General features: G+C 42.5%; 1 protein-coding gene across 9 annotated transcripts in view; it reads right to left on the bottom strand.

The window, feature by feature from the left end:
- KIAA0232 (KIAA0232 ortholog) overlaps positions 1 to 25,065 on the bottom strand; it is an 89,763-nt gene that overhangs the window by 20,416 nt on the left and 44,282 nt on the right. For 7 of the 9 annotated variants that reach the window (XR_003795486.1, XR_003795487.1, XR_003795488.1 and 4 more), the window contains 3 exons: positions 13,824 to 13,961; positions 2,199 to 2,265; positions 743 to 824 (listed from right to left, as the gene is read on the bottom strand). Coding sequence is in view for 5 of the 9 variants with exons in the window: in XM_029234677.1 (XP_029090510.1) it covers positions 743 to 824; positions 2,199 to 2,265; positions 13,824 to 13,961 (287 nt within the window). In the remaining 4 variants the exon portion in view is untranslated. Of the gene's footprint in view, positions 1 to 742; positions 825 to 2,198; positions 2,266 to 3,512; positions 6,335 to 13,823; positions 13,962 to 25,065 lie in introns of those variants that run through there. The other 2 variants (XM_029234680.1, XM_029234681.1) reach the window with 2 other exon arrangements.

Below are 25,065 nucleotides of genomic sequence, written 5' to 3'. Positions count from 1 at the left end.
CTTAACCAAATATATCCATATTATCGTTTCACATGTAATCAACAGAAAAAACTATTCATATAGTGTTTTACATTCTTTTTAAATGAAGTCTTTGAACGCTGATGGGTATGACACACACGGCACCTCTTAGCCTGAAACAGCCAAGTCGCAAACGGCCAAGAGGCCGCACATGGCTACAGCTACCGTGCTGGACAGCACAGCAACACAACCAAGTACTCTTTTTCCCTTAAGATTTAGAAGTTGAGAAGATTCAAATAAAATGTATAATAAGGAAGTCTCCTTACAATGCAGTCAATTTAAATACGAACCATCTACAAAGAAAGAAAAGCATCTTTAGGAAACAAGTCGGACAAGGTCAATGACTTGCCCAGTTCCTTCTGTAACCAGCAAGGGGAACTTGGCTTCCTTGTGTATAAAACAAGGACAAGCCTAATTGCTTACAGCTGTCCCAAAGGACTGGTGTGAATTTCAAAAGTGGTAATATGAATGGACCATAAATGGCCTTGTTTGTGTCATTCCGTGAATTTCACAAATATTGATTCAATATGTGTGAAAAAGATAGACCTTCTTATTCACCTTTGAATTCTCAGCGTCAAGCACACAGTAAGTGCTCAATAAATTCCTGAGTTATAAAATATCAAACTAAATAGCATATGACAAACAAAAAACTGTAAACCATGTAGCAGTCATTAGTCTGATTTTAACAAACACATGCTTTATTACTGAATACAATCTTACATACATTTCCACTTGATCCTTTGCTGTAGGGGATAATTCTGCCTCTGGAGAGGGAGACCCCTCTAACTTTTTGTGAATCTTCTCTTCTGTTATGAAACAAAAATTCAGAAAGATTTGTCTTATATTTAGTTAATAAATGCTCCTGTCTTTTTCTTAAGTAAATTTAATCAGAAATTACATAGGCTTTTGTGGCTTTAAAAGAACTCTATACCAGTTTATCTTTTTAATAAAAATCTATTTCTTAGGTGTGCTAGAGGGAACTCTGGCTAAACCACATTAACTTTGGGCTGAGAACGGAGAGTGAGAACGGAGAGAGGTTCACCTCATCACCGACAGAGGCTCTAGAGGCACTTAATTAAGAGAATGAAATTCCCTGTGTACTTATTAATTACACCAGAAGGAGAGAACACCTGTTTAGATTCCAAAAATATTTTCTCACAAAATTCTGCACTCACCGACTTTATACTGCCTCATCTTGACTAACACTAATCTGTAAAGAAAGTCATTACAATTAGCTCTCTGTTACTTAACATCTAGGTGAGGGTATGTTTCAACTAAAACAGAAGCAGAGGGCTATACTCTTAGCTTAGCTCATGATACTGCCCTCAGATTAGAAACAAATAAATTGTGCCCTTATTAAAAAGAAGGCTCGGGCTTCCCTGGTGGCACGGTGGTTGAGAGTCCGCCTGCCGATGCAGGGGACGCGGGTTCGTGCTCGGGTCCGGGAAGACCCCACATGCCATGGAGCGGCTGGGCCCGTGAGCCATGGCTGCTGAGCCTGTGCGTCCGGAGCCCGTGCTCCGCAGCGGGAGAAGCCGCAACAGTGAGAGGCCCGCGTACCACAAAAAAAAAAAAAAGAAGGCTCAAGGCTTGGTGGGCAGCACAATGACCATGAGGAGGACATGTAAAATAAAGATCCTTAACTTTAATAGGTCACTCTTATTCTACGGGCTTGCAGGAAAGTTGAGAAAAGCAGCTGTGAGGGTTCACGAATCAAAATGACTCAATGAGCTTGTCAAGCCTGCCTTTCCAAGAACTTCAAGAGTAAAGGCAAAAGTTCCTTCCAAACCTAAAATAATTAGCTGACACCTTTGCAGGCCTGGATGTCAACAGGCAAATATTAACTTGGGGGGTGGGGGGGAGGAGAAGGATGGGAAAGGTAAGAGATTATTGCTCCAGATCCCTGAGCTTCGGTTTGAAGACAAACACAATGAAACATCTCCTTTCCATGAGGGCACTTGTGGATTAAGTCATCCCTTTGAGGGCAGGGATCTATCGACCAGTGATGGCTGTGGAATGACCCAGAAGCCACTCACAGCTAAAGACAGAGCGTGACACTGGCCTGGTGACACACTGAATACAAAGACTTTGCTCCTGTTGCCTTTTCTTTCTGATCAATTCCAAGATCTGGTGACTCTACCCCCCTGTGTGTGGATAGCCCTTGGAGGCGGCACTCTCACCTTGCTGGCTCTGCAGGTCCTTCAGCCTGGAGCAGAGCTCCTCCACTAAAGTCTCGATACCAGAGCTCTGCGTGGGAACAGAAAAGCACATAGTTTACTGCCAGGTATGTTAAGAGTCAGGTATTTGTATACCTTTGCCTTAATATAAAAGCTTTACAAATCTTCCATGTTTCAAAAGAAACACATTATGAATATTTAAATGAAGAGTTTTAAAAGAGTTTAAAAACTATAGGTTTCTAGATTCAATTTAGTATACGTATTTTACTAATAAAGTATATTCACCGGCACTTACTGATAAAATGTGAAAATACTAATGTACCTTCCAGAGTGGCTTCTGTCTTCCCAGGGATACAGCATCTTGCTCACGGGGGAGCCTAAGGACCTAAATGCCCATCTTACGGTTAAAAGTCAGTCGCTATCAAAACCATTATTCAATATCTGTACAAGCGAGGGCTTGTACGAGACTCAATACAAATGAATATCACAAAAATCTCCTCGTGGTCCTCTAGGAGTACAGGGTCTAAAGAAAACAGGTGACTTTTTTTTTTTTTCTCTTAAAGTGAACACTCATGACTGGAACAAACAGAGCAGGTGGAAAACGTATGTCATTACTGCAAGTGAATGTGAAAGCTTTACTTTAAGGGTCATGAATAGGGTATTAGCCTTTGTACAGAACTGGGGTAAAGTTTAAGGAGAGTGCGTGGAAGAGTCTGAAATTGGGAGGAAAAGAATAAGAGCCAAACTCTAAAGAAAAATGAATGATGGAAACAGGCATAAGCAAATCTTTTACTATGTAGACTTTTAAACTTCTCTATTTCTCACAGGAGGAAAGAAAAATCTTTTACAAGGTACAAAAAAAGTGAACGTATTTCCTAGGAACTTTTTATTTATTCAGTGGCTGAAAGCCCTACTTAAATTGGAATCGAGTCTCTCTAGGTGGTCACAACCCAAACAGGCACAGGACTCTGCCTCCTGTCGTCCTCACAGGGCCTTGAGGGGCTAAAAATAGATGCTACCCCATTCACCTCACACAAAATGACTCAGCAAAGTATTACAGATATCCTCAACAAGAAACTGCAGTTACACAGTTTGAGCAGCAAGAAAGATTACAATGAAAACAGCTAATTGTAAACATTGATAGTTACTGTCTATCCACATCATATCACAGCTTTTTACAGGAGACAGGACAAAAGAAGAAAGAGAAATGGGCCAGAGGAGAGCTGTCCTTTCCTTAAAAAATCCTAAAAACCATGGCAGATATTAGTCATAAGCACAACTCTGACTACACAATTCCATCGGAAAGATTCTGCTTACCATAATGTTCAAGGTGTGATGAGTATGGCCGTTTTATTCCACTTCCTCCAGACCATGAACCTAACACCGGTGTCAGCTGACTCGCGGCTGCACGCTGGTCTGTACAGCAAGCCTGTGTCACTGTGTTTCTAAAGCCGGTGCCAGTCTCCAGGGCAGAACACCAAGCCCTAGGGATTGCTTATACGACTCCGCTGGATCCTCTGCAACGGCGGGCCACCTATTCTCCATAGAGCGCTCGTTACAACAGTCACCAGATGTTACTTTTTACGCTTTGTCTTGGAAATCACTTCCAAGCAACTGTAAAATTTAGCTGTTCTGGATAGTAATGCAGCTTAGAAGTATATACATTTGCTCTCATATATAAATGGATAATAGACAACACGCTTAGTCCTCAACCCTGTACACAAGAGCAAGCTCTACTGACCCCGCTTCTGTCTTCCTTCCTTGATTCCTGAAGCATCATAATTGTATTTTTTCAAAAAAATCATTAGACCACTGGATTATCATGATAGCAAACTGAGCAACAAGAAGGGGTGTCAGAAGCAGCACCGGACCCTGTCGTCTCCTGGCAGGCATTCTGAGGTGTCGACTTGGTGCTGTTAATGAGAAACTTTGTCCATTTTCCCAACTATGATATTAAGTACTAGATAATTTTGTTAATCATATTTTAACAGTATACCATATCCGCGAGGGCATTCAAGAATACTGAGAGCCTGCAGTACATTATACTCATATCTTAGTGACAGCTCTAAGGGGAAACAATGCCGTAGGTGAAAAAACACTAACATTCTACCACGTAACTCATGAACTGCTTTTCCCAGCTGTAAGATGGCTAATACCCACTTACCTCCCAGTACCAAACCAACATGAGAAACTGCTCTGCAAACCACAGGACCACTCTAAAATTCAAGTTATGGTATCCAAATCTGCACACCGGGGGGCGCACACACAGAGCCGGGCACTTTTCAGGAGATGTTCAATAAGCGGTCTTCCAGACGCATGACCATTCACTCACTGTCAGCAAATGGTCAGGGCCCCCGACGGCCAGGTAGGACACCCGGAGAGACGAGCGCCCTACCCTCAGGGAGTTTACCCTCGGATAACTGTTACTGCTCACAGCTGGGAGACGGCCGGGGGCAATGTATCTGGGCCTGCATTCCTGCCTTGCCCATACTCACTGGGCAGCAGGGTGCAGCACCACTCCTGGTCTCTGAACACCTCCCTCTCAAGATTCCCGAGGGTAAACTAAGGTGATGTGCGTGTGAGGCACCCCTCAGAGTGCCTGTCACATGGGTCACCTAAATACTGGTGCCCCCTCTAGACTGTTGATACGTTTCTCACTTCCCAGAGTCTCAGTTTTTGATTCACTGCTTTTTAAAATGCCTTGAGTGTTTGCTCTGATTTGAGTTTGAGGGTGGAGGAGTAGGAAAGGTAACTAACCTGATCCAGACACTGCAAAGTCCCCTGGATTCTGGGGACTCCACGGTGCTGGCACTGCTGCCTTCCCTCTCCTAGGCTACAGGGGGGAGCCACTTCCATGATGATGCAGCCCAGGTCAAACAATGCAGCTACTGTCCCACTGCTTCTGGGAAAGATTTTTATTTGTTCCCTGATAAGTTTCTATCACTTCCCATACCACAGCATTTCCAATGCTTCTCCCCGCTCTGCGCTTCCCATCCTTCTCAACTACTGAACTTAACCATCAGCATCAAGGAAACAAAGGCAATCTGACGTATTCTGCCTCATTCTCTCTCCTCTCCGTAGTCAAAGGCTTCTGTAGCTATGTTAATCATCTCAAAGGGTAATCTTTTATGGAGAACCCTTTGGGACTGGATATTGCCTAAATGCGTTGACAGGCAGTTCCACACCAACCCTGTGATCATTAGCCAATGTGGTACTCCGGGGCACTCAAGCGGTCCATGCCGCTGGGAGTCAAAAAGACGTGGGTTTGAACTTCACCTCAGGGTTAGCCACATGGCCCCCCTTAAGCCAGTCACCTAGCAAAGCCTTACTTTTCACAGCTGGAAAATGGGAGCATACCCATGACCCTTCCAAATAGTTGGGTTTTGAACTCCTTGTATCGGTCCCCTAATTTCTTTTTTCTTTCCTATTTGCCATTTCTTCGTTTTCTGCTTTTACTTCCTGGGAGATTTCCTCAGCTATACCTTCCAACCCTTCTGCTGAGTTCTTTCATTCCCATTATCATGTTTAGGATTTTCAAGAGATCATCTTGTCCCTTGGAAAGCAACCTTTTCCTCAGAGAGAAATTCCCCAATCCTCAGAGTTCTAGCAGACAGGGAGAAGAAAGGGATGGGGATTCAACAATTTGCCAACTTTCATTTAGTCCCCAGTTTTCATTATGGTATCTCATGCTTTCCCTCAGAGGTGCCTGGTGTCCTAAGCCTGTCTGGCTTCCATCTGTCACGAAAGTACCTGCCAGGATGGGGAAAGCCTGGTACCCTCTGTGAGCCACGACTCCTGGCACTCACCCCTAGTATAGGCCCCTCCCCCAAATGTGCTAGGATTCCTCAGTGAGACACTAGCAAGTGTGATGCATGCCCTCTCAGAATGCTAACTCCCAGGCTCCATCTGCCGTAGACAGAAGCCTAAGCTAGCCACGCGGAGAAGGTCACAGCTCCTAGCTATCCCTCCTGAGGTGCCAGACAAGCTAAGAGAGCAATCTTGGATGTTCCGGTCCCAGCTGCCAATGACTGCAACGGTATGAGACCTCAGACAAGACCAGCGGGGGCTTCCCTGGTGGCGCAGTGGTTAAGAATCTGCCTGCCAATGCAGGGGACACGGGTTCAACCCCTGGCCCGGGAAGACCCCACATGCCGCGGAGCAGCTAAGCCCGTGCACCACAACTACTGAGCCTGCACCACTACTGAAGCCCACGTGCCTAGAGCCTGTGTTCTGCAACAAGAGAAGCCATGACAATGAGAAGCCCGTGCACTGCAACGAAGAGTGGCCCCCGCTTGCCGCAGCTAGAGAAAGCCCGCACACAGCAACGAAGACCCAACACAGCCAAAAATAAAAACAAATAAATAAATTTATTAAACAAAAACAAGACCAGTGGGACTTCCCTAGAGGTCCAGTGGCTAAGACTCCGTGCTCCCAATGCAGGGGAGCCGGGTTCGATCCCTGGTCAGGGAACTAGATCCAACACGCCACAACTAAGAGCCCGCATGCCGCAACTAAAAGATCCCACGTGCGGCAATGAAGATCCCGCACGCGCCAACTAAGACCCAGCACAGCCAAATAAATAAATATTAAAAATATATATATATCAATAGTTAAAAAAAAAAACAAGACCAGCAAAAGAACCTCCCAGCTGAGCCCTACCCAACCCACAGACTTGTTAAGTCAATAAATAAAAGAGCACCAGTAAGACAACTGAGCATACATACCAAGGTTCATAAACTCATGTCTTCAGTGGCCAGGCAAGTAATACAAACATGTGACAGCCAGGTATAATGCAACAGGAAGCAGTGGGGCACGTGGCTACGTGGATGGAATAAACATCCATGGCCTACAGCCATTTAAGGATAATTTTTAAACAAAAAATCCAAACAAACAAAAGGCTGTCTCTGCCAAGGCACCTGCATGAGGGCTGTGATTCCCATCCTTAAACACAGGAGGATCTACAAAAATCTACCCAATGGCTTGCCTCCAGCTCTTATTTATATTCGCTCTCTAGAATGTGGTATAGAGGAGGAGGGAAGTATGCAATGGATAAATATTACTGCACACCAACTATAGGCCAAGGAGGCATAGAAGAAAAGATAATCTTTCTGGTTAGGTCCATAGCTTTCATCAGATACGCAAGCCTGTGATGCTAAAATGGTGAAAAAAACAACTGACTTTAATGTAGCAGTCTGATGCCTAAGTATATACTCTAGAAAAGGCACTGTACATGTGCACAAGGGTGGGAGCACAAGAATGGTCCTTGCTGTGTTCTTTATAACAATCAAAACTGGGAAACAACTGAAAAGTCCATTACCAGAAGAATAAATAGCTTTACAGTGTTACAATGGACATTTAGCAGTGAAGAGAAATTATAAGATCATACTAGTAACATAGATAAATCTTTCAAAATGTTAACTAAAAGAAGCAAGTTACAAAATACATAGAGTATGATACCATTCATATAAAGCTAACATGCAAAATAGTCACACATTTGTGTATCCCCTCAAACAACATTTAGTAAAAGTATAAAGATGTGCACGGGAGAGAGGAAAACCAAGTTCAGAGCACTGGTAACCTTGGAGAGAGATGGAGAGAAGTACCACGAGGAGAGGGCACTTGCGGGACTCAAGCTGTTTTCATAATTATGTGTTTCTCAAGCCACGTACACAGGTGCTCACTGTTCTGGTCTCTGTCCCTCCCCGCGTCTGCCTTCCCGCCCTCGCACACTCGGTCTGTCACACCCCACTCAATAACCCCCACGTACGCCTCTTTTTATGCCCTTTTGCTCACCTCACCCTCAGATTTTTAGAGCAGCCCCTGCCACTTGTTTCCTTTTCCACACCCTCACTTTCAGCATTTAATAGTGTAGGAAATTTCCTATAAAAATCCCAAGTTTCTACCTTTTCTAAAAAGAGAGAAGACCTGGCACCACCGGGACGGCGTTTCCCACAGGCCAACCTGCTCCCCACCACCTCATTCATTTAGCTCTGGCCAAACAAGCCAGTGGTCTATTGTTCAAGCTCCTCCCCCAAACCACCCAGCCCATCAACCCCAGACACGCATGTCCAACTGCGTCTTCAAAGTCTCCACCGGCCTCTCTCACAGGCATCTCACACCCATCCACCCACAAATTAGTGCTTCTTCCCAATTTCCTTTTCCTCAGTAAATGAAGATTCCTTTCTTGCAGTTGCTCAGCCCCAAAACCTTGGCTACCTTCTCTGCCTCTGCCCTCTTCCTCCACCTTACATCCAGTCTTGTCAGCTCTACCTTCAAAATACATTTAGAAACAAGGTCTCGCCCTCATCGGCCTGCTGGACCAATAAGGTAATAGCTCCTTACCTGCTTTCTCTGCATCTGCCTCTGCCCCTCCATCTACCCTGCCTCGCCCCAACCCATCTACTCTTAAATGCAGCAGCCAGCAGCACCTTATCAGCATTTAAGTCAAGTTACATCACCCCTCTGCTCCAAACTCTCCAACTTTCGAGGCTTCTCAGAGGAAAAGCCAAAGTCCTCATAACGGCCTACAGGCTTCCTTGAATACCCAGCTCTTTCTATGCCCAAGGAGATAAGGCCTAGGCTTCCTCAGGCAGGGTTGGCTGTGACAACACAGCAATTGTGAACATTCTTGGCTTTAATAACCACTGGCTTCTCAGGGGTCTGGCCTGTAGAGGGAGCACAGCGTCACCTCTTACAATGTGGAGAGCGCACCCAGACGGGCACTGCACACATCTAAGGGCTCAGTAAACGTTAGTTACCATTGTCTTGATGCTCATTATCCAGAATGGATAAGTTCAAACGTCAGCATGCAAAGAAACAATGTATATGGTCAAAATTAACCTTGAAAGTAAATTGCCATAAATGACTTTACATGTATTTTATATACAACCCTGTACAGCATATAAACAAAACATACGCAAAATATTGAGATGTACTACGTACTTTTACTGGCAAAAAGAATTTTACTGGTGAACTTAGCTGAATGTAAAAATATGAGCAGTTGCAATAAGATTTCACTGTACTGAGGACATAAATCCTCTACAAGACGCTGAATAACCACAGAGCAAATCAGTTACCCAGGGTAAGTCGCAGTGCTGTTACTTTCAAGACTAACTTAATTGAAATAAGTTATCATTGCATCCTAACTTTATTCCCCAAACAGGGCCTTGTTGAGCTTCTAATATCCTAACCATTCCCAAAATGGGAGATGAAATACTAGCCCTGATTCAGTTTTAAGTAGCTCAATAAAAATAAAACAGAAATATAACTAATTATTAAAAACAAAAACAAAACAATATGAAAAGCTCCAGCTCTGGGGAAAGAGAAAACAGAACCAAGTAAACTTGAGGATTCAAAAAACAACAGTCGGCACAGTTCCACTTTTTATGTTTTTAAAAGGGAGAAGAGGGAAGACATATGGGAACATATGTATATGTATAACTGATTCACTTTGTTATAAAGCAGAAACTAACACACCATTGTAAAGCAATTATACCCCAATAAAGATGTTAAAAAAATAAAAAAATAAAAAATAAATAAATAAAAGGGAGAAAGGGAGGTGTGGATATATGTAACCACATCAGGCATCTGCCATGTCCACTGGTAAGAGAAACAGAACAGCTTAGAATAACATCACGTAACTATAAAATGCCCACCTGGGGGAGGTCTGAGTGGCCTATCGCTGAGTCACAGCACCGTTCTTATTTACAGACCCCATTACTAACTACACTCAAATCAAATGCAAAATGTTATAGCAAAAAATGAGTACCAGGGCTTCCCTGGTGGCGCAGTGGTTGAGAGTCCACCTGCCGATGCAGGGGACATGGGTTCGTGCCCCGGTCCGGGAAGATCCCACATGCCGCGGAGCGGCTGGGCCCGTGAGCCATGGCCGCTGAGCCTGCGCGTCCGGAGCCTGTGCTCCGCAACAGGAGAGGCCACAACAGTGAGAGGCCCGCATACCGAAAAAATAAAAAAGTGAGTTCCAAAGAATTCCATTTTATTTGCACGTGTAAACGAAGAGTATTAGCAAAGGCAGTTTCAGCTGGGACTTAACAAACAACAAAGCCCATTAAAGGTCATGGTCCCCAACAGGAATAAACAATGGCTCACAGATGTTCACGGGTGTTGCCAAACTACCATCAATGTATAAAATTAAATTTGGACATAACTGAGTTTCCTTATGGTTTTGGTGACGTTTCTCAGATAAATATTGGGCTGAGCGGGTTCAGAGACGTGCTGAAATGTGGGTACAACTTGATGCAAGGATTAAGCGGAGGCACAGCGTCCCACCACAGGGATGTAAAACTGCAGTCAGAGAAGTCTACCATTCTATTTAAACCATGGCGAGCGAAGAGTCTGATAACTCTGGATGCTTTTACAGAAACAGCTAACACTGTAGCTGTAACAGTCACACATGCACACACGAAAGTAATGAGAAAAGAATTCATCTCACATGTAACTCAAAACATCACCTCTACCTACCTACCTAATAGAGTGATCGCATCACCTATGTTACTGTCTTGTGATTATGTCATTAACATTTTAAGCAATTAGACTGTAAACTTGTTAGTGGCTTTTGACTCTGGTTAGTTAGTAGTGACTACACAGAGCTGCACGAAGAAGGGGTCTAAGTTGGCATTAGAACTGGGTGGGAAAGCAAAGCACAGAATCGCGAACATTACCATCCTCAGTATTTAGGGAATGAACAACACACCCACGTGCAAACATTCACTGTGGCAAAAATATAAGATAAAATAGAACTCTGCATTATAATTTCCTACATAGGGCCTTCTTTGCTCTCTTCTTTTCACTGAAGCCACCAGGCAGATTCTAGGGAAAAAAAAGCCAGCCTACAGTTCATAAGTGACCACGGTGAATCCTTTCCATTGTTACAGGCCATAGTTAGAGAGGGTTCTTTTCAACTTCTTTCCATTGGCTCCCAAGAGCCAGGTGAGCTGTCCTAAGGGGGCTGTGCACTGATGCACACACAGCAGGCGGCTCGGGACAGGGCTCCGGGGCTTGAGGACTTCCTACTTCCTTTTCATTCTGTCCCCAAGCACTCGGCTGAGCTCCTGGTGTACGACTGGCACATTCACTTCCTCAGCCAACTTTAATTTGGTAAGATTAAAAAAACAATCCTTATTAGGAAAAACAACGCAATAATTTTTAATAAAATGAGAAGGAAAGAGTTAGGACAAATATGCTTCATTGGGTTTGAAAACAAAAATCCCGCCTTTGACAGCCAGGCAAAGGAAAGCATTTTCTAAAGCAACAACTTAAAGAATCAAAGATCTGTGCAAGCCACTCTCTTCCCCTGCACTGTTTCTACCTGACACCAGCTCTTTGTTGGCACACATCATGCTCAGCTAGGATGAATTACACACACTCAAAAAGCTGTCAGAGGAGAAGGGTCTTGCACTGCACACAACAAGGTGCCTGTGCTCCCCCTTTGCCCACAGCTGATTTCAGCTGTCCTTGTTTTTCAGTCCACTTCACCATGAGTCGAAGGCTAGAGTCATTTCTCAGCAACTTTGGTCCAAAGCAGAAATAAGATCCTTTCCCAGATTGAAACTCCCTACTAATATTTTCCTCCCCACCATGACTCAGCAGTAGCTTTTTTGGATTTTGCTCAAAGAATTTACCTGAACTAACCTCTCACTTTTAAAAACCATCTCCATTTTCAATTCCTTTAAAAGCTCTGAAATCCTTTACCAATCTATTACCCCCTTCAGTGTCACACAGAAAACACCTTTTGGGTAACTGTCCAACCACCCCCTTTTCTCTGAGGACTGCCCATCACTCAGCCCCTGTTGAAGGAGTGGACCTGCAGGCAACTCTGTCCCCTCGCCACAGCTTATCAAAGCACAGATGGACAACTGGCCCAAGCCTGGCAAATCAGATTCTCCCTCAACTGAATGGGGCTGGGTACCAGACATCAGCAGTCATGCTGGGCTGGGGCTAGAATGGTCATTTTTTCACCATGCGTGTGCCGAAGCAGAGAAAGCCAGACTTCAGGTAGAGAGGGAATGACCCAGAAGCACAGAGAGAAGCAAATGAGAGACTGTGGGTCATTAGAGAAAATGACTTCGGCTGCCAATCATTTGGTTCCCAGTTCAGGTCACTCCCCAGGCTGCTGCATTTCCAGCACTGGGTTTCAGTGAGATATCCCTGTAACCTTTATGCATATTTCCATTTTCTCCTAAACTAGGTTAATTATGTTCCTTCTCTTTGTAACAAAAAGGTACCTAAGATAACCACATGAGTGGTAACTTCCAAATTCCTATCCCATAGTCTATGAGGCAGCAGCTTCAAGAAATCAGAAGTTAAAAAAAAATCCAAGAGGTGAGGGAGAGGAAAACAGTGGGAAGGGGAAAAAGAAGGACTGGATGAAAGTGGAAGACGCTTTGGAAACTGAGGTTCAACTAATTCAAGAGAAATGCAGTACCTTCTACACGACAGGCACTCGCTCTGCTAGGCACCAGGAGATGCAAAGATGGGGAACTCACAGTCCTGGCGTCCAAGGAGCACAGTCGTGAAGGGAAGACAGAAATGCACAACTGCATTTAGGATGTGAGGGTAGGCAGCCAGTACCATGGGCACAGGCCAGGGAGTCGGGCTCCCACAGACAACTCTGAGCAGCATGAGAACACACAGCTGGGAGGCACTGAACAAGCTTTCACGGCCATGTGTGGTAGGTGGGAGACAAAATAGAACTTCTGCAGGTTATCAAATGCAGCAAAGCTGGTTACCCCCAACATCAGACCGCTTGATAACTTAATTTAGGAAGGAAGTTTCTGCAGGTCGGAAGCTTCTCTCCACACCTTGTATGAATCTTCTCAATTTAACTTTGAACTGTAAAGGTGCTTAAAGCACACTATCTCAAATAGCATGGTAAAAGCAAAATAATTTTCCAAGCAGTTATGATCGCAGAGATTTTATCTTATAGTGAGCAACAAAGAATCAGAGTATTAATTTAAATAGCGATTATGCTCTAAAACTATGGCGTTAGTTCAGGATGCTGAAGGACATAAGAAATATTTTACATGAAACGTTAAAAGGTCACTATAACAATCTTATATTATTTTCCTTAAAAACAAACAAAAAATTATGAATCAAGCAAACATAGTGTTCTTAAATGTTAGAACTGTTTTCCCACTTCTAGCAATGTATCCAAAATATATACATATATACCATGGAAAAAGCCACGCATGAAAATATTCTGGAGAGCATAACAAAAAACCAAGAGCAATCTAAATATCCAGTAATAAAGAATATATTAGGCGGCTACTGGAATATTATCTGATGAAACGTAACTTAGCCACTAAAAAGAATAAAGATAATGTATCAATAATAACAAAATGAAATACATGTTAAACGGGGAGAAATATATATAAAAATTTATGTATTCTCCAATTACAATAGTACATAAAAAAGAATATATTATATAAAACTCAATATATATAGAAAAATACTATAAAGGAAAACATGGCAATGTTTACGTAACGGTGGTGAGATAATGAGTACTTTACTTTTCTAAGGTTTTTTTGGTTAAGATGTATTATCGGTGAACTTTTAAGACACACCGCCTTTTTTTCTCCCCTAAGTATTAGAAATCAAATGTAAACTTACTTCATCAGAAGCAGATCGAAGACACTGGACAGCAGCCTGTTTTTTCATTTCTTCTAAAGTTAGATCTGAGCACTTTTTCTTACTCTTTCCCCATTTCTTATAAGCTCCTTTTTCCCAGCCCAGGAAGATGTCATTCTCCTAAAATAAGAATGGACGAGTTTCAATGATCAACGCTGAATAACAAGTTTCAAACACTATTACTTCCCACATACTTACACATATATTCCCCTACCAAATTATTTTCATTCACAAATTGGTACACACTAATAAATTAAGAGACCATAGGACACTTGTCAATCAGAGCACTTCAGAATAATCCATTTTTGTTGGTTTTTATTTTTTGCGGTACGCGGGCCTCTCACTATCGTGGCCTCTCCCGTTGCGGAGCACAGGCTCCGGACGCGCAGGTTCAGAGGCCATGGCTCACGGGCCCAGCCGCTCCGCGGCATGTGGGATCTTCCCGGACCGGGGCACGAACCTGTGTCCCCTGCATCGACAGGCGGACTCTCAACCACTGCGCCACCAGGGAAGTCCTAATCCATTATTTCGATATCTGTTACTGAAGTAATTATTATTTAGGATTTATGATCTCAATAAATCTGATCCATTTATATTTATAGAAAATGCTAATAAACTCATTCACATGTAAATTCAAGTGTTATCATTTAAATTTCAGTATAAATTCTAAACTATACACACAATTAAATGTCCTCTTTTCTGTACTTCCCACTCGTCAATAATGACTGCTCATGTTACCAGCAGATTTTCTTTTCTTCCCCGCCGCGCCACACGGCATACAGGATCCTAGCTCCCAGACCAGGAATTGAATCCGTGCCCCGTGCAGTTGAAGGGCAAAGTCCTAACCACTGGACCGCCAGGGAAGTAAGTCCCTTACTAGCAGATTTTAACATTTAACAGGTGAATGGTTCATTCCTATATCTTGCAGTCTAAAAAACAACAGATATAAAATATTTTATGTATTTTAAGCTTATTTTCCCCTTGATTATATATGCCTGTTATAAAAACTAAGGAAAACTGGAAAAGCAGGAAGAAAGCAAATCATCCACAATCCTACCACCCAGTGAAAATTATAACAATTTGGTCTGCTTCATTTGGTCTTTTTCACATGCTTTAAAAAAACACATGATTGGGGCTTCCCTGGTGGCGCAGTGGTTGGGAGTCCACCTGCCGATGCAGGGGACACGGGTTCGTACCCTGGTCCAGGAAGATCCCACATGCCGCGGAGCGGCTGGGCCCGTGAGCCATGGCCACTGGGCCTGCTCGTCCGGAGCCTGTGCTCCGCAACGGGAGAGGCCACAACAGTGAGAGGCCCGCGTACCGCAAAAACAAAAAACAAAAACACACATGATTGAATTCACACTATTTGTACAATTTTGTACTTAACTTATATTGTAAACAATACCCCCATGTTACTACAAATTCTTTGGTAATACAATATTCCAAGATGTAGGTTTACTTTACCTCCCTAAACTGGGACTTGAGTATTTTTAATTGCTTTGCCACTTCATTTTGCCCTTCATTTGGTAAATTATTGTTAAAACCAGTGGACAGACAAGAGGGGGAAAAAAGATTAGAAAGACAAAGGCAAAATAAAGAAAACTCCTTAGAAGAATATTTGGCCTACAGTGGGCCCTCAGGAAATAGATATGAATTAATGAATGAGATGGAAGAAAGGAAAAGCACAATAATAATAAATTCAAAAGATCTCTTGGATCAAATCATACACCATCAACTGTGTAGCCAATCTTTACTGTGATCAAATACATAAAATTACTTTCATGCCACCAGATAAGAGTGGGAGGACCCCTCCCCTCTATACTCATCATGATTAACATACTTTTTACTTAATTTCTTGGGCATGTTTGCAGATCTCGTGAACCCGAAAAACATATTTGCTGGCTGAGTGGTGTCAATTCCATTTGCCAAGGGAAAATGTGCTTGATGGCCAAGTAAGAACTCTCAGTATATTTCCATTTATCTAATGTGTTTGGCTGGACAACACCTGAAACCTGACATTCCTTATCAGTGATATCTTCTGGAGATAGAGCCTGTCCTTTCACAGGAGCAGAAACAGAACCATAACAATGTAGATTTGAAGCTTCTGAAGACAGAGGAAAATGTTATAATTTTCCTCTATTCACAGCGTATAAAACAAAGAAGGTAGAAAAGTTCTGTGTAATTACTGAAAACAGGACTCCTTTCTGTTTGAGTTGCTGAGACTGGCTTTCTCTTTACTCAGCATTATAAACATGTTTCTCTACTGAAGCTATATATATATATATATATATATATATATATATGTTTTAAATATTTATTTATTTATTTATTTTGGCTGTACCAGGTCTTAGTTACGGCATGCGAGATCTTTTAGTTGTGGCATGCAGGATCTAGTTCCCTAACCAGGGATTGAACCTGGGCCCCCCATGTTGGGAGCATGGAGTCCTACCCACTGGACCACCAGGTAAGTCCACTGGTGGTCCACTAGTGGAAGTCCACTACTGCAGCTATATTAAAGCTCAGCAGGGTTAATAACACATTCAAAGGTCCAAATAAAGTTTTATTATACAGGCAGAAGGGACTCTCAAAATTCACAGGGACACACAGTCCTTCTTGAGGGCAGTTTGACAATACATATCAAATATCTTAAACATGCATATGTATTTTTGATCAATAATTCTACTTCCGGGAATTTAGCCTAAGGAAAAAAAATCACCAAAGTGTGCATAGATTTAGCTACAGTGATGTTGATCATATAGCTGTCAATAACTGCAAACATGTAGAAAAAACCTAAATGTCAAATAAGGAGGACTTGGTTAATAAGTTATAATTCATCCAGGCAATTAGATATTACAGCCATTAAAGAGATTATGAAATGTATTTACTGACATGGGAAGCTACTCACAATATATATAAGAGAAGTAGTTTATACAACAGTATGATCTCATTTTTGGTTAAAATACACATGCACACCTATTAATGTGCATTAAAATGTCTGAGAGAAATGTACTAAGAGGCCACCAAGAAGCCTGTCTCTTGGTGAGCAGGAACAGGAATCTATAACTTTTCTTGTAACTAGGTCATACTCCTTTAACAGTCGAAAGTTTTTTTTTTTTTTTTTTAATGGAATACTCGTAAGTCAAGAATCGAGAAATCAGAAGAGTTCCTGTAGCTCTTCACCTAGAACACGTGTCTGGCACTCGCTTTGTTTGTCACATACCATAAAATTTGCTTTTTAAATATACAATTCAGTGGTTTTTAGTATAATTCACAGGGTTATGCAACAATACCATTATCTTATTTTCTTTTAAATTTATTTATTTATTTTTGGCTGCGTTGGGTCTTTGTTGCCGCACGCAGGCTTTCTCTAGTTGTGGTGAGCGGGGGCTACTCTTCATTGCGGTGCGTGGGCTTCTCATTGCGGGGGCTTCTCTTGTTTCAGAGTTCGGGCTCTAGGCATGTGGGCCTCAGTAGTTGTGGCTCGCGGGCTCAGTAGTCGTGGCTCACGGGCTCTAGAGCGCAGGCTCAGTAGTTGTGGCGCACAGGCCTAGTTGCTCCGTGGCATGTGGGATCTTCCCAGACTAGAGATTGAACCCGTGTCCCCTGCATTGGCAGGCGGATTCTTAACCACTGCGCTACCAGGGAAGTCCCGCCATTGCCTTATTTTGAAACATTTTTCATCACCCCAAAAAGAAGCCCTGTACCCACTAGCAGTTACTTCCCATTCCTCTCTCTCCCAAGTCACTGGTAACTACTAATCTGTTGTCTCTATAGATTTTCCTATGCTAGACATTTCATATAAATAGAATTATACAATCCATATCCTTTCCTGCCTGGCTTCTTTTGTTTGGTGTAACGTTTTAAAGGCTCATCCGTGTTGTGGCATGTATCAGTACTTCATTCCCTTTTATGACTAAATAATATTTCACTGCATGGATGTACCACACTTTGTTTATCCATTCATCCACTGACGGATATCTGGATTGTTCTCACCTTTCGGTTATTGTGAATGATACTGCTGTGAACATTCATATACAAGTTTTTGTATGCACACATATTTTCAATCTTGTTGGGGATATACCTAGGAGTGGAATTGCTGGGTCACATGGTAACTCTATATTCAACCTTTTGAAGAGCTGCCAGACTATTCTTCAAAGCAGCTATGCCATTTTACAATCACACCAGAAGTATATGAGGATTCTAATTTCTCTACATCCTCACCAACATTTGTTATTGTCTGTGTTTTTTATTTTAGCCATCCTAGTGAGGATGAAGTGGTATCTCATCATTTTCCCTAATGACCAATGAAGTTAAGCATCTTTTAAGGCGCTTATTGGCCATTTGCATATCTTCTTTGGACAAATGTCTATTCAAATCTTTTGCCCATTTTTAAATCATCTATTCTGAATACACATCCCTTATCAGGTATAAATGACTTACAAATATTTTATCTAATTCGTTTTTTTAATGTTCATTTTATTTTCTTTATTATTATTTTGGCTGCGTCGGGTCTTAGTTGTGGTACGCGGGATCTTCGCTGAGGCATGCAGGATCTTTTGTCACGGCGTGGGCTTCTTTCTAGTTGGGGCGTGTGGGTTTTCTCTCTCTAGTTGTGGCACGCTCTGTAGTGTGCGGCAGGCGGGCTCTCTAGACGCGCGCAGGCTTAGTTGCCTCACGGCATGTGGGATCTTAGTTCCCTGACCAGGGATCGAACCTGAGTCCCCTGCAATGGAAGGCGGATTTTTTACCACTAGACCACCAGGGAAGTCCCTATTTTATCTAATTCTATGGGTTGTCTTTTCACTTTCTTGATGATATCCTTTGAAGTATAAAAGTTTTTCACTGTGAGGAAGTTAATACATTGATATCTTCTTTGGCTGCTTATGCTTTGGTATCTAAGAAACCACTGCCTAATACAAGTCATGAAGATTTACTCTTATGTCTTCTCCTACGTTTTATACTTTTAGCTCTTATATTTAGGTCTATAATCCATTTTGAGTTAATATTTGTATGTGGTATGAGACAGGAGTACAACTTCATCCTTTTACACGTGGTTATCCTGTTGTCCCAGCACCTTTTGTTGAAGACCATTCTTTCCCCCATTGAATGGTCTTGCTGGAAACTACAAAGGTTTATTTCTGAATTCTCAGTTCCATTACATACGGCCAGCCATATGTATGCCAGGATCAAACCATCTTGTTTACAGGAGCCTTGCAATAAGTTTTAAAACTGGGAAGTGTTAGTCCTCCAACTTTGTTCTTCTTTTTTCAAATTCTTTTGGCTATTCTGGGTCCCTTCCATTTCCGTATGAATTTTAGGATCAGTTGCCAATTTCTGCAACAAAGGTAGCTGGGATTCTGATAGGGATTGCCTTGAATCTGCACATCAGTTTGGGGAGCCCTGCTATGTTAACAATATTAAGTCTTCTGATCATGAACATGGGATGTCTTTCCATTTATTAGATCTCTCTGATTTCTGTCAGTGATGTTTTACAATTTTTAGTGTGCAAGTCTTACACTTCTTTTGTTAAATTTATTCCTACATATCTTATTCTTTTTCATACTATTGTAAATGGAATTTTCTTAATTTCATTCCTTAGGATTTTCTATACACAACACCACGTCAGTATGTCAATAGAGATAGTTTTCGTTCTTCCTTTCCAATCTAGATGTCTTTTTTGGTTCTTACCTAACTACCCTGTTAATGCTGATTTTTAAGATTTTACGTATTTTATCTTTGAAAATGTCTTTACTGATATTAATCCACAGGCATGGGTTCAACGGAACAGATTAATTGCTTAGAAGGAATTTATAAAATTCTGTTAGCTTCTTCCCTTGATACGTACTTTTTTTTTTTTTTTTTTTTTGGTGGTACGCGGGCCTCTCACTGTTGTGGCCTCTCCCGCTGCAGAGCACAGGCTCCGGACGCGCAGGCTCAGTGGCCACGGCTCACGGGCCCAGCCACTCTGCGGCATGTGGGATCTTCCCGGACCGGGGTACGAACCCGTGTCCCCTGCATCGGCAGGGGGACTCTCAACCACTGCGCCACCAGGGAAGCCCGATACGTGCCTTTTAGCATGTCATCATATTGCAGATCAATCACTCCCAAGTGGAAGTTAGGTGGGAGCTTCTCACTGAAGTTAAACAGATTCTGAGATGCAGACATTTCCTTTGCACTGTGTCAAGGTGTGAAAAATGCTGCTAGAACTGTAGTTTGACCTTGGACAACATATCCAGTGCAAATGTGTGTGGGAATGGAGATTTTGCTTCTTGTTTTAACTTCTGACATAATGAAAATGCATAAAGCAACTTGACATTATTTGTGATTCAAACAATGTTAGCTGTTAGAATGACTTTACCACATTACAAATTTTGCTTATATGTGCTACTTTGCCTTGCAATTTTAGGCTGAATCCATTAAGAAACACCATCAAGTCTATAGCAAAAGCTATACCAACACTAGTATACTAGATATATTTTTATGCATCCTGCTCTTGCCACTTACTGTATTTGAGAGCTCCCTTATTCTGTTTTTTTCTGCCTTCATGTACTGTGTGAATGTGTTATGACTTATTCATTAACCATTAGCATTGAACTAATAATTAGACCTTAAAAGAACACAGTATAAAAAAGCTCAAGATATTTCTATTTTACTTGCTATATTTTCTGTGCTATACTAATTAAAAGTCCACTTAGACATAAACATATAATATTATGCATGTGTCAAATATTTACTAGGTAAACTCAGCAAATCAAGTATGATTCTTCAAAGTCACAATCTTAAAGACAGAGCACAATTATTAAGCACCAAAAGAAGATGTGGCTAAAGGACTTCTCAGGCCGAGAATCTACTGTCAGGCGCTTTTCTAGACACTACTGTGAGGTAACATAAGGCTAGAGTTTTGATTGACTTTGTCTTGCCGTCTTCTATCAGAAAGGAAACTGAGAACTGGAGGAAGGAAAAGAGCACGGCATTGTGAAATGCAGCTGGGATCAACGACTGTTGTTCGCTGCGGGGCACCCGCCTCCCACAGCTTCCCATTAACAAGAGTCCTGAAAAACCAAACCACCAAGAGTCTGAATGGGACTAATGCCACTCCCATCTGTGGGCCTTAATCCCTCTGGCCACAAAGACTGGCTCAGAGAGAGGCATGTGACCAATCAGAAACGAGCACTTGAAAATGGACCCTCCACACAAGATTTCTGCTGGGAATGCAGGGAACACACCCTCTGCACAGTGTGAGAGCAGGATGCTGGAAACGTGCTCATTGTCATTTGCCCTCCAGTCCCCAGCAGTGGCTGCAAAACCAACCTGGTGCTGGGAGGCAGGCGGACGCCCTATTGACACTGTGAGCTCTGAGCTGAGCCAGGCAGGGCCAGTCCTCATTCTGGACTTGCAGCTGTACGAGACTTTCTTTTTTTCCAATTAAGGCGATTTACACCAAATTTTTGGTTGCTTGTGAATGAAAGATATAGCTAGAATCTGAGGAAAGGCCTCAGTAATAAATTCACTTCTCACTGCTCAAAGGAACTGTAAACTGCCTCTAAAAAATGAATAGCACCAATTAAATGAGAACTTCAGGTTAAGTGCATCCTTTTTTTTTCCTGCTAGGTCTTCAGCCAACAAGTTCCTCATTGGCCTCCCTGTTTTCAGTTGCCCAACCCGATCACCCATTACCATGCTTGCCATTTGGTACTGCTGACTAAATATAGCAATGGGTCTTTTTGTCTCCAGGACTAAAATACAAATCCTCCAGCAGAGCACATCAGGTTCTTTGGAATCAGCTTCCTGCTCGGCTCTCTCGGTCTAATCTCCTCCCTCTCCCTCCCTATCCTCCTCTGGCCTCCCAGTATCAGGCCCCTTCCTGCTCCTGTGACCTCGCACGCACCCGCCTTTTCTTCTTCCTTCAAGGCTGTTCAACCGTGATCTTGCCTGTGGTTCCCGCCGCCGCTGCCCCCCAGGCCCACGTCCCGGACTGTGCACAGCCAGAGCACATCACAGACCCGAACCTGATGGCCGTCTCCCAGAGCCCACCCCCCCAGTCATCTCTGCAGTCCCGGTGCTTGCAGGTGTCTAGCAAGCACGTCATGGCCATTCATGTGGTGAGTAAAAACCCAGGCATTAAATGCAGTGCTGATATTCAAAACATCTTCTCTATTCCATGAAAAGATTTTACCAAACCCCCCCCCCACCCCTTTCACTATGTATCTGAGGGAGTCTGTGGACATGAACTTGTGCACCCACCATTAGTACTAACTCCTACTCTCAATTTTTTTTCACACTCCTTATGTGTAAAGTTAATTTAAATTAATGTCTATTGAGTGAATGATTGTTGAAATGCAGTACATGCAGCAAGACACCTGAGGAACCCAGGGTGGGTCCACTGTTATTGTTAAAGGAAAACACTGCAAATGCTAGCTTTTCCAAGCAGTGAAATGCTACACTAATGGGGATATACTGTAAAGTAGGTTACAAGTGGGCTGAAAGAACAAGTTTTGTTGAATACAGAAATGATCCAACTCAACTAGCAATCAGTACAAGGATTATTCTTATTTAACCTGTGGGCAAAACCAGAAAGTGCAATAACCCAGCTACATTTCTAGAATGATGGACTCTGAGGTAGAAGATACAATTAATTAGGGATTTAAAAGAAACTGCAACAAAGCTACAAAAGTCAAGACAGTGAGGTACTGGCATAAAGATAGGCATATAGACCAATGACTAGAACAGACAGCCCAGTAATAGACCCTCACATATATGCTCAAATTATCTTCAACAAGTGTGTCAAGAGCATTCAACGAGGAAAGGACAGTCTCTTCAACAAACGGTGCTGGGAAAACTAGACACCCACATGCAGAAGAATGGAATTTGAGTCTTACCACATACCAAATATAAAAGTTAACTCAAAATGGATCAAAGACCTATGCGTAAAAGCTAAAACTATAAAACTCTTGGAAGAAACATAGGGCAAAGCTTCTCAGCATTGGATTTGGCAAAGATTTCTTGGATGTGACACCAAAGACACAGGTAACAAAATAAAAAATAGACAAACTGGGCTCCATGAAAAATTTTAAATTTCATGCACTGAAAGACACGATGAACACAGTGAAAAGGCAAACCCCGGAAATATTTGCAAATCATGTATCTGATAAGGGGTTAATATCCAGAACCTATAGAGAACTTCTAAACTCAACAACAACAAAACAACCAGATTCAAAAATGGGAAAAGGACTTGAAAGTCTCCAAAGAAGATATGCAAACAGACAATAAACACAAGAAAAGATGCTCAACAACATTAATCATCAGGGAAAATGTAAATCAAAACTACAATGAGGGGGTTTCCCTGGCGGCGCAGTGGTTGAGAGTCCGCCTGCCGATGCAGGGGACGCGGGTTCGTGCCCCGGTCCAGGAAGATCCCACATGCCGCGGAGCGGCTGGGCCCGTGAGCCACGGCCGCTGAGCCTGCGCGTCCGGAACCTGTGCTCCGCAACGGGAGAGGCCACAAGAGTGAGAGGGCCACGTACCGTGGGGAAAAAAAAAAAAAAAAACAAAAACTACAATGAGGTACCCCTCACACCAATTAAAATAGCTACTATGTAAAAACAAACAAACAAACAGGAAATAACAAATGTTGGTGAGGATATGTAGAAATGGAACGCTGTGCACTACTGGTGGGAATGTAAAATGGTGGAGCTAGTGTCACTTCCTCAAAAGATTAAAAACAGAATTATCGCATGATCCAGCGATTCCACTTCTAGATATATACCCCCCAAAGCTGAAATCAGGGTCTCGATGAGATATTTGTACACTCGTGTTCATAGCAGCATTGTTCACAGTAGCTAAAATGTGGAAGCAACCCAAGTGTCCACTGATAGATGGATGGATAAGCAAAATGTGGCATATCCATATGATGGAATATTATTCAGCCTTAAAAAGGAGGAAATTCTGACCTGCTACAACATGGATGAACCCTGAAGACAGTGTGCTCAGTGAAATAAGCCAGTCACAAAAGGACAAACACTGTATGATTCCACTGATACGAGGTACTTAAGAGCAGTCAAAATCATACAGACAAAACGTACAGGGCTTCCGTGGTGGCACAGTGGTTAAGAATCCGCCTGCCAATGCAGCAGACACGGGTTTGAGCCCTGGTCCAGGAAGATCCCACATGTGGCGGAGCAACTAAGCCCATGAGCCACAGCTACTGAGCCTGCGCTCTAGAGCCCGCAAGCCACAACTACTGAGCCCACGTGCCACAACTACTGAAGCCCGTGTGCCTAGAGCCCGTGCTCCGCAACAAGAGAGGCCACCGCAATGAGAGGCCCGCACACCGCAACGAAGAGTAGCTCCTGCTTGCCACAACTAGACAAAGCCCACACACAGCAGCGAAGACCCAACACAGCCAAAAATAAATAAATAAAATAAATTTTAAAATGGGAAAGATGGTGGTGGTGATGAGGGAAGAAGCTACAGTAACTTCTCTGAAGGGCAGGCAGGCCCCAGTGTGTACCTATGACATCTGCACTCACCTCCATCGTGTTTCCCCCTCCACACACAAGTCATACACCTGAGAAAGAAGCACACATCTATTCATTTCTTTAATAAATCTCTGAGCATCTTCTACATCCCATGAATTGCTTTAAGGGCTGGGAATACAGCAGAAAACATGGCAGACAAGGTCCCTAACTTCATGAACTGTATATTCCAGCAGAGGAGACATACAAATAAATATAAAATACCACAAATAATCATACAATTCCAGGTAGCAACAAGTGTTATGAAGAAAAATTAAGTAGAAAAGAGGACTGAGAATGGAAGGTTTCTTTTTAAATACGGTGGTCAAAGAAAGACTGAGGAGAAGATAAGCAAAATAAACACCAAACTAAACAAGAAAACAAATGAACACCCTCTTTAAAAAGTAACTGGTGGACAATCCATGAAAGAGAAAATGGGTAAGTTGGATTTCATTAAAATATAAACTGCTCTGTGAAAAACAATGTCAAGAGAATTAGAAGACAAGCCACAGACAGGGAGAAATGTTTGCAAAAGACACATCTGCAAGAACTGCTACACAAATTCACAAAAAACTCTTAAAACTCAATAATAAGAAAACAAACAACCTGATTAAAAGATAGGCCAAAGACCTCAACAGACACCTCATCAAAGGAGATATACAGATGGCAAATAAGCATATGAAAACATGCTCTACATAATGTCATCAGGC

This window comes from Monodon monoceros, unplaced genomic scaffold (genome assembly GCF_005190385.1).
Source record: "Monodon monoceros isolate NGI ecotype Baffin Bay Population unplaced genomic scaffold, NGI_Narwhal_1 Super_Scaffold_20, whole genome shotgun sequence".
Lineage (NCBI taxonomy): Eukaryota > Metazoa > Chordata > Mammalia > Artiodactyla > Monodontidae > Monodon > Monodon monoceros.
The sequence above is the reverse complement of the archived record's forward strand: the minus strand, read 5'-3'. Positions and strand labels throughout refer to the sequence as shown.